At 42.1% G+C, this 10,522-nt stretch overlaps 1 protein-coding gene across 1 annotated transcript; it reads right to left on the reverse strand.

The window, feature by feature from the left end:
- Positions 1–4,465: 4,465 nt before the first annotated feature.
- LOC131424997 (syncytin-1-like) lies at positions 4,466–10,235 on the reverse strand. The gene is made up of 2 exons (XM_058585857.1): positions 10,086–10,235; positions 4,466–6,743 (listed from the first exon to the last, which is right to left on the reverse strand). Exon 2 carries the CDS (start codon positions 6,693–6,695, stop codon positions 4,854–4,856), a length of 1,842 nt encoding a protein of 613 aa, XP_058441840.1. The 5' UTR covers positions 6,696–6,743; positions 10,086–10,235; the 3' UTR covers positions 4,466–4,853.
- Positions 10,236–10,522: the final 287 nt, after the last annotated feature.

Raw genomic sequence — 10,522 nt, forward strand, 5'->3', positions numbered from 1 at the left:
TATTTTACTACAATTTAAAGTATTTAAAAAAATTGAGAAGATTCTTCCCTAAAGATTTCTATGCACATCCCTGCTTTCCAAATGAAATATAAGAAAGTTACAATACAGGATTGTTCATCAACCAACCACTCAACCACCAACAACTCAATTTTAGGGCATGAGAAAGTGGGGTTAGACATAGAAGGAGTAAATAAGACAAAAGGAAGATTTGTTTTGTGGGACATTGATGAAGCACAGAAGGCCTGGCATGTGCAAAATGAACCTCATGATGGCATCAAACACTTTTGGAGGAGAGGTAAAGAAAAGGACAAGAGCAGAGAAAAGAGAGGTTAAACACACTGTCCCTTGACAATGCCCCTCTAAGATCCAGTAATTATTGATCATTTTATGGATAACATTGGTACCAGCTGTGTAGTGATTACATATAGAAACTGATCTCCTTCATACTAAAGGCTGTTAAAAAGCTGTTAAATGGAACAAATTCTCAGGTCAAAGTTTGCTATATAGAACGTACTCTTTGACCTTCAAAATCACAGAATAAAGACACTGCTGTAGAGGAATCTCACATCTCAGTCAAGCAACAATGACCCCCCACCTCACACATGACCTAACCCCACCTTAGCCTTAATATTACTTTAAATCACAATTAAGGAGACAAAAATCCTAAACCAACGACCAGGACCCAAGGAGGAAGAACCATTGGGGGATCTCAGGTTCCATCCATTGACATCTACTCTTATAAAAAACACAAAGAATTCATCCCCCCTCCCAAATAGCTACACACAAAAGGACAGGTATATAAACAGAAAAGAGAATCTACCTCAATTGATGTGCAAGTCCAAGATCTCTGAAAACATAAGGAAACAGGCAAACAAAACTACCCCCAAAATTTACATCCCCCAACAAAGTTTCCTGCAGATATGGAAGTGGAAAAATTTCCAGATAAAGATTATAAAAAAACTGATTAGCAAAATGTTCAATGAACTAAAAGAAAATCTAAGGAATGAATTACGAGGGAAAATACAGGAAATGAAAGATCACTTCAATAAAGAAGTAGAAACATTGAAAAAAAAAACAATCAGAACTCCTGGAATTGAAAAACAAATAAAAGATTTACTTGAAAGCATCACCAACAGATTAACTTGCATAGAGAATAAGAACTTCAGCCCTTGAAAATGGGGCACATGAGCTTGAGTACCTGCAATATAATAAAGGGAAAAGAAATCATGTATATAAGAATATACATGAACTCTGAGACAACATCAAGAGACCAAACCTGAGAAGGAGATTTCAAGCAAAAATTAATCAGAAGATACAAAGAAGACTGCTTTATCCTGGTAAGGGGAAGAATCCAACTAGAACAGATAGCTATAATAAGAATATATGACCAAAATGTCAGTGCACAAAATTCCATTTTTAAAAATTCTCCTGGACATTATATCTCAGATAGACCCCATTAAAATAATTCTGGGTAATGTCAACACACCCTTATCACCAATAGACAGGTCATCAAAACACAAAATCAATAAAACTATTTAAAACCTAAATAATATTATGAATTAAATCTATCTAATATATATTTACAGAATATTATACCCCCAAAGAGCTGAATATTTGCCCCAACACTTTTGCCCCAACACCTTCTTCTTAGCAGCTCATTAAACATTTTCCAAAATGGACAATATTCTAGGTCACAATGTAAATCTCAGTGAATAGAAATAAAGTTGATATAAACCTGTGCCTCCCATCAGATTATAATGAAATGAAACTAGAAATCAACCACAAGAAACAATACAAACTACATAAGCACATGGAAATTGAACAATACTTTTTCAAATGAAAAATAAATCAAAGAAGAAATCAAGAAACTCTTTGAAACAAATGAGAACAGAGGTATAATATGAAAGCATTTCTAATAAGAACATTTATAATATTGAGTGCCTACATTTTAAAAAATAGATCTCAAATAAATAAATTTATGATTCACCTCAAGCCTTAGAAAAGGAAGAATGAACTAATTCCAGACTCAGAAAAGACAGGAAGTAATTAAGATTTGGAGCAAAAAATAATGAAATTGAGAATAAAAAACATTATACAAGATTAATGCAAAAAGTAGTGGGTTCTTCAAAAAAATAAATAACCCTAAGCCAAACTAACCAAAAGAAAGAGAAAATACCCAAATAAACAAAATGAAAAATGAAAAAAGGAGATATCACCACAGAAACTTCTTAAATCTAGAGAATCATTATAAACTACTTTGAAAATGTATACTCCAATAAACTGGAAAATATAGAAGACATTGACAAATTTCTACACATATATGACCTGTCCAAAGTAAAACCAAAAAATATATAGAAAACCTAAACTGACAAATATCAAAGAATGAAATTTATAAAGCAATTAAAATCCTTCCAAGGAATATAAGCTCTGGACCAGATGGATTTTCAGCTGAGTTCTACAAGATCTTTAAAGAAAAAAACACCAGTTTTTCTCAAATTATTCCATAAGATTGAAAGGGAGGAAAGACTCCCAAATACATTCTTTGAAGCCAGTATAATTCTGATACCAAAACTAAAGGCACATCAAGGAAAGAAAAGTAAAAACCAAAAACCCTACTGAACACAGATGTAAAAATCCTTAGTAGAATATTAGCAAACTGTGTACAAAAATACATCAAGATTATAATGCACCATGATCAAGTGGATTTCATCCCAGAAATGCAAGGTTGGTTAAACATACACAAATCAATGTAATTCAGCACTTAAATAGAATTAAGAATCAAACAGAAACTAGAATTAAGTAAAAATTAAGAGTTAAATAGAAATAAGAATCACATGATCATCGCAATACATGCAGAAAAGAACTGATAAAATCCAACACCTACTCAGGTCAACAATTCTGAAGAAGCTAGGGTTAGAAGAAATCATCTCTAGAATAGAAGGAACACTCCAACATATTGGGGATAGCACCAGTGTCTTTAACAAGATGTCTAAAACTCAAGAAATAAAACCAAGAATCAATAAATGGGATACTAGCCAGGTGTGGTAGTGCATACCTGTAATCCCACCAGCTCAGGAGACTGAAGCAAGAGGATCACAAGTTCAAAGTCAGCCTAAGCCCCTTAGCAAGGCCCTAAAGCAACTTAGAGAGACCATGTCTCTAAACAAAATATTAAATAGTGCTAAGGATGTGGCTCAGTGGTTAAGCACCCATGGGTTCAATCCCTGGTACCAAAAAAAAAAAAAAAGAAAAAGAAAAAGAAAGAAAGAAAAAGTGGAATGCCATCAAATTAAAAAGCTTCTGCACAGCAAAGGAAATGATTACAAATGTGAAGAGAGACTGTACAGAATGGGAGAAAATCTTTGCCAGTTGCTACTAGAACAGGCAATTAATATCCAGAATATATAAAGAACTCAAAAAACTTAACACTAAAAAAACAACCCATTTAAAAAATGGGCAACAGGACTAAACAGATTTTACTCAAAAGAAGAAACACAAATGGCCAAATAAATAAATGAAAAAATGTTCAACATCTCTAGCAATTAAAGAAATGCACATTAAAACTACACTAAGATTTCATCGGGCTGGAGATGTGGCTCAAGCAGTAGCGCGCTCGCCTGGCATGCGTGCAGCCCGGGTTCGATCCTCAGCACCACATACAAACAAAGATGTTGTGTCCGCTGATAACTAAAAAATAAATAATAAAAAAAATTCTCTCTCTCTCTCTCTCTCTAAAAAAAAAAAAATTTCATCTCACTCTTGTCAGAATGGCAATGACCAAGAACACAAACAACAATAAATGCTGGTGAGGACGTTGGGGAAAGGCACACTTGTACATTGTTGGTAGGACTTCACACTAGTACAACCACTCTGCCAAGCAATATAGAGTCCTCAAAAAACTAGGAATTTAACCATCATGTGACTGAGCTATCCTACTCTTTAATATTTATCCAAAAGAACCAAAATCAATATACTATAATGATTTAGCTACCTCTAAGTTTATAGGAGTACAAATCACAATAACTAAATTTTGGAGTCCACCCAGATGACAATAGATGAATAGATTAAGAAATTATACTGTGCCGCGTCCGGCCAAGGGAGCCGAGTCCGGCGAGGGACGGCGAGGTTAAAAGACACACAGGACACCAAGGTTCTTCATCCAGGAGTCAATAATCTTTATTGCTAACACACCTTTTTTTATACCCCAAGCAGCAGAAGTGGAAAACTACCCAAAAGCAGGAGGGAGGGGGGAGAAATTTAGTTTCAACATCTATTATTGTCAGGTACCGAAACCTCCCTTAACAATAAGTCCATCAGACCAGAAAAGGTCAAGGCATTCCCGTGGGATACATATGTCTCAGACGGATAAGCAGGAACAGAAAAACCGCAAGTTCGCCATGGCCTTGTGAGCTGGCCACACTGGCATGCAGAACAAACTAGTGGAGGTAGGGCTCCAGGGGCCAAGGTGGACCTGTTGCCAACAAGTCCCCCTCTTTTGTTTTTTGCATGCCAGTGGGAATCAAGTAGCCCCTGTCTTAGGTCGTTCACAGCCCTTGCGATGCTTACCCGTCTCTGGGAAGGCCCCGATTCCCTGGCTTAGGTCGCACAGCAAGCGTGAAAGTTGCCCGTCACTGGGTACTACAAGATCAGCTCAAGGTGTTATGACCTATCAAGACATTATTGCGGTAAACGCTTAACCGTCTCCACCCACGGGACCCATGACCGTCACCACCGAATGGCAGATGTGATTGGACCGAGAGATTAGACAGCAAAGATCCTAGTACAGGAAAGCAAGAGGGAGAGGTATGCATAGAGAAAAGATATGGCAGGAGTTTTTCTTTTAAGGAGGACACTCATCTTCGGATCGGTCTGAAGTATATCTCAGAGAGGCGATCATCCATCTTCAAGCGTTGATAGTGAACCTGTATCGGCTTAGAGGCTAAGATATTAATTTGATCCTTAATGAATTGTACTATCTTATTTACAATGCAGGGTCCTATTGCCACTACTAGAAGGAGGCCTAACAATGGCCCCAATAAGGGAAGAAGATAAGGCAAAAATCCATTAAGTCCAGTCCAGAGAGGGTTCTCAAATAATTCCCTCCTCCTTTTTTCTAGGTCTTCTTGGAGTTGTTTAATTTTTGTGCGAACTATGCCAGATTTGTTAGCATAAAAACAGCACCTCTCCCCAAGGGCTAAACAAATTCCCCCTTGATTGGCAGTAAGCAAGTCTAAACCCCGCCTGTTCTGAAGAACTACTTCTGCTAGGGAGTCTATCTGGTCTTGTAAGTCTTTAATGGTTCCCGACAGGGTTTGCACATCATCTATAAGCTGTTGAGATAGGCGGCGGTAAGAATGTATAGCCGTACCCAATCCTGCCGTGCCTGTACCCACAGCAGCGGTTATTCCAAGGCCAACAAGGAGTGGTAAGGCCTGCACAGCTCTCTTGTGTCTTCTAACTAAGATGTCTAGGCTAGGAATGGGTAGGGGTTCATCTCCTGAGATAATCGTGATATCAGGAAGCAGTAATGCCAGAACGCAACCACCAGTCCAATTTGCTGGGAGCCTGGGAAAAGCTAAATTTCCACCACACATAAAAACTGTACCATTAGGGGGACAAAGGGGCGGAGTAGGTGAGGAGTAATTCTTTATTAATGAGCAGTTTCCAAAGGAAGAGACTCCAACATCAACATCATAGGTATTATTTTGCATCATGCCCAGAAGGCATGACATAAAACCACCTAGAGGCTGCACCTTAAAGGGCAGCCCAGATTGACATGTGTTGTCATCATCAATGGTATAATTGATGGGAACCGCCAATGGCATGACTGCACCTGCCGTCATGCAGAGCCAGCAATCACCAGCAAGGGTAGGGTTGGAACTGTTAAGTAAAGAAAAGGTAGTTTCTAGGATATCTAATGTATTGGCATCTAAATCAGGAATCTGGGATTTGGGCACTATCAAGGGGTGGTATGTAGGCTTAGGGATCTCCGGCTTTAAAAGCTTAATCACCTGAAGGTGTTTGATAGCATCAGTGGGTCCCCCTCCATCAGAGACTCCGATGGGGGCCTGCATGGGCCAGCAGGAAGGTTTACCCACGACGCCCTCACATCCCGCCTCCGTTAACCGAGTCGTGATGCCTTCCCCTCCCCGGTCACCAAGAAAAGGAATATAATTATAAGTGGTCCCCCATTCTCCACGGGTGTTAGTTAGGATGGCCTCAAAATACTGTTTTCCTTGATTATTAACACAAATTGAGGCCGATGTATAACAGGAGATGTGCATTGCCGGGGTGTAATGACAAGTGGCGGGACAGCTTCCAAGAGTCTCGGTCGGATTAGGGACAACAAGTCCGGGCTTATTAACACATACCCATTTTGGTTGCTTAAATCCTCCGATGTTTTCATTGAGTTCAGCCGCCATGTAGGCTACTTTAGTCCCACAATCAATGCTCTGGATATAACCAGAGGGGGCCGAGTGCCGGGGCCCTCCCTTACACTCACAAGGGGCTCCAAAAAGATATTCATGAATATTCCCAGGTGGGGGGTCAAGCCCTCCTTCAGCAAACCTGTCCAGAAGGAATGCCACAAGAGGGGTCCAGCTCATGAGGTGTGTCTCGGCACTCACTTGAAGGGGTGAGAACAACAGCGGCAGGATCAGCCATCTTGGGAACTTCATTTTGTCTTGAATTTTCATTCACCGGTCTGGTGCAGCGCTCCGGGATCCAAATGGGCTTCTCAGTTCCTGGGGGAAAAACACATACAGCTCCCCTCACTCTAGCTAAGAGTGGAGCCGGGGGTTGCCACTTTCCAGTGGATAAATCTTTCCACCTTATTTGAGCATCTTGTACAGTGGGAGGGGAAAAGTGGCGTTGTGCAGCCGTGCGCCCTCCAGTGTCAGTGAGTAAAAAATTTAAAGTAAATAAGGTTATGCTTAGAAGTGCTTGTGGTCCCTGACAATTCCGGTATATCTCCCCCTCTTTTGTTTTTTGTAAATAAGTTTTTAAATGTTGATGGGCTCGTTCCACGATAGCTTGTCCCTGTGGATTATAAGGGATTCCAGTCTTATGATTAATTTCCCATTGGGTGCAAAACCGTTGAACCGCCTGGCTTACATATGCGGGACCATTATCGGTTTTGAGGCATCGTGGGGTGCCCATGGAGGAAAAGGCTTTTAGAAGATGACTGATTACGTCCTTAGCCTTCTCTCCAGTATGTAAGGTGGCAAAAATGAAGCCAGAATATGTGTCAGTGGAAACATGTATAAAGGAGAGCTTACCAAAGCTAGGGAAGTGTGTAACATCAGTTTGCCAGACATCATTAGGTTGTAGTCCTCTTGGATTAACCCCAAGGGAAGGAGAATGAATAAATGGTGCACAGGTTGGACATAATGAGACAATCTGTAAAGCTTGGTCTCGTGAACATCCTGTGTGGAAGCGTAAAGACTGTGCATTTAAATGAAATTTGTTATGGAATTGTAAGGCCTTATCATATTCGGTCGTCACACAGGAAAGGCCAACAGCATGAGTAGCAGCGTCTGCTTTTGCGTTGCCCTCTGACAAAGGTCCAGGGAGCCCTGAATGGCTTCGGATGTGGCCAATGTATAAAGGATCTCGTCTAGCCCAAATGAGAAGCTGAACTACCTGTAGTTGTTCTGTGATGGTGGATTGCTTTCCAATATATGATGCTGTTTCTATGACTAGAGCCAGATTGGCTACATACAAGCTGTCAGTATATACATTAAGAGGAATAGAGCTATAGACTTTGAGAGCTATGATTAAAGCTTCAACTTCCGCCTTTTGGGCCGACTGACCTGACACAGGTTGTCGGAGAATTTGAGATCCATCAAAAACGACGGCAAATCCATTTTTGGCCCCATCTGTATATACAGTTTGGGCCTTTGGAATAGGTTCCCTTTTCATAATCTTTGGGAAGATAATGGGACACCTTTTAAAGCCCTCCAAAAGTCTATGTTTAGGGAAGTGATTATCAATCTGACCCTTGAAGCTGCACAGGAAAAGACACCAAAGGTCATGTTCTTGTTGTAACTTGTGTATCATATCTTGAGTGTAAGGTTGAATAAGTATGTCAAAGGTTTTTCCAAACAATGCATCACCCAAATATTTAGCCTTCCAAATTAAGTTAATAACTAGCTCATAAAAGGGAGTCAATACCCGGGGGTTAGAAGCCGGCAAGTGGACCCAATAAATGGGACCCGTTTGCCAGAACACTCCTGTGGGAGTAATTTTAGAAGGTAGAACTATAAATGACAAGGGCAGAGAATAATCTATCTGCGTAATCTGCATGTCCTGCGCTTCCTGGTGTTCCCCTGGGGAGTTCCCAGATAGAAAGGGGTTGGTCAGTGGGAGGCGGCGGAGACGCCCACTCCCTGGGGCACTGTTCTGTCCCTGCACTGCCCCGTACACTTTGGCTTCCGGGGCCCGGGGCGGGCCCCTGCTCCCGTTTCCCGACGGTATTGGGTTACCCTGGATGTCAAATTTTGACCTGCACTCACTGCTCCAATGATTTCCTTTATGACATCTAGGACAAAGTCTAGGCATCCCTCTGCCAGCACCCTCGCTCCTTTCCGGGCAGTTTCTCTTTATATGTCCCTCTTTCCCACACTTAAAACACCCCTTAGAGCGGGTTCCCCTGTTATCAGCTTTTTGCATTCCAGTCTTAAGGGCAGCAGCCAAAACCTGACCAGTAATATGAGGCCCATCTATATCTTTGCATGCTCGAATCATGTCATCTATACTTTTGGCCCGGGAGGACTTAATAGCATTTTGGCAGTAAGTGTTAGCGTTTTCATATGCCAGTTGTCTAATAAGTGGCATAGCCTGTTCCAGATTAGGGAATATTTTTCCAGCAGCCTGCATTAGGCGGGCTATAAAGTCCGAATAAGGTTCAGAGGGTCCTTGAGAGATCTTGGAAATTTTTGCTTCAGTCTTAGAAATGGGCAGGGCTTTCCAGGCATGGACTGCAGCTGAGGCTATTTGAGCATAAACACCTGGGTCGTAATTAATTTGTTGGCCTATGGTGGCATACTGCCCAGTTCCTGTCAACATTTCAGCATTTCGCCGTTGATGGCCCGCATTCAGGTTAATCTGAGCCAGCTCGCGGCACCTTTCATGATATTCACTTTTCCACAATAAGAAATCCCCTCCAGATAACACAGCCCTGCAAAGTTGCTGCCAATCATTAGGTATCAGTTGACTGGCTGAGAAAGACTCGAAGAGGGTCAATGTGAAAGGGGCATGAGGTCCATAATTAATGACCGCCTCCTTAAGCTGTTTTATGTCCTTGAAGGCTAGGGGGACATGGGCTCTGGCCGGCTGTCCATCAGCATCGGCGTTTTCAATCATTGGAAAAACCTGAGCCGCTCTAGAACCCCAGTGGACCCCCGCCCGTCTAGTAGGGGCGTCCTCATTCCAATCAGGATTATAGGGAGGAGGTGCGGCAACTGAGGGGGCCCTAGGCACCCTCACATTTGCCCTTTTAAGGCGATGTTCTAGTTCCTCTATCTCCCTTTCTAATCCCTCCTCTTCCTCAGAGAGAGAACTGAGGTCCTCAGGATCATTTTTGGGCTTAGAAATCTGGAGGCGTTTCCTACCCTCCGAGCCCGAGTCCTCAAGAGGACCCTCATCCTTTAAGGATTCTGCCATTTGCTCTTCCTGCACCTGATTAAGGGCCTGTTCACATTCAGCAAGCTGATCCTTGATCTTTACTTTATCTGTTAATAAAGCATCCTTTACCAACCTCCATAAGGAAAAGGTGGCAACTGGGACACTGTCCGAGCCCCGGTCCCTCAATAATTTCTGAAGGTCATGCCTCACCAGGTCCCAGTCACTATTATTAAGAAATCCTCCTGTCAGAAACCAAGGACAAGCCTGGGCAATAATTTCAACGAATTCGGTTGCAGTCTTAGTTTTTATTCCTGTTCCTTGTGTATTTAACAGCTCTTTCAGTTCGTTGGCCAGACGAACCTTCGCTGTTGAGTTACCCATGGTACGTACCCTGTCTCTTTAAATTATCTTTAAACCAATCCTCCCCCTTCTTTCTTAGAAGGTGAGCCCCGTCCGCTTACCCCTGCTTTCCGGATCTCGGTGAGAACCTCCAATTGCCGCGTCCGGCCAAGGGAGCCGAGTCCGGCGAGGGACGGCGAGGTTAAAAGACACACAGGACACCAAGGTTCTTCATCCAGGAGTCAATAATCTTTATTGCTAACACACCTTTTTTTATACCCCAAGCAGCAGAAGTGGAAAACTACCCAAAAGCAGGAGGGAGGGGGGAGAAATTTAGTTTCAACATCTATTATTGTCAGGTACCGAAACCTCCCTTAACAATAAGTCCATCAGACCAGAAAAGGTCAAGGCATTCCCGTGGGATACATATGTCTCAGACGGATAAGCAGGAACAGAAAAACCGCAAGTTCGCCATGGCCTTGTGAGCTGGCCACACTGGCATGCAGAACAAACTAGTGGAGGTAGGGCTCCAGGGGCCAAGGTGGACCTGTTGCCAACA

This window comes from Marmota monax, unplaced genomic scaffold, assembly GCF_021218885.2.
Source record: "Marmota monax isolate L192 unplaced genomic scaffold, Marmota_monax_Labrador192_F-V1.1 WCK01_AAM20220418_F8-fsc02437, whole genome shotgun sequence".
NCBI lineage: Eukaryota > Metazoa > Chordata > Mammalia > Rodentia > Sciuridae > Marmota > Marmota monax.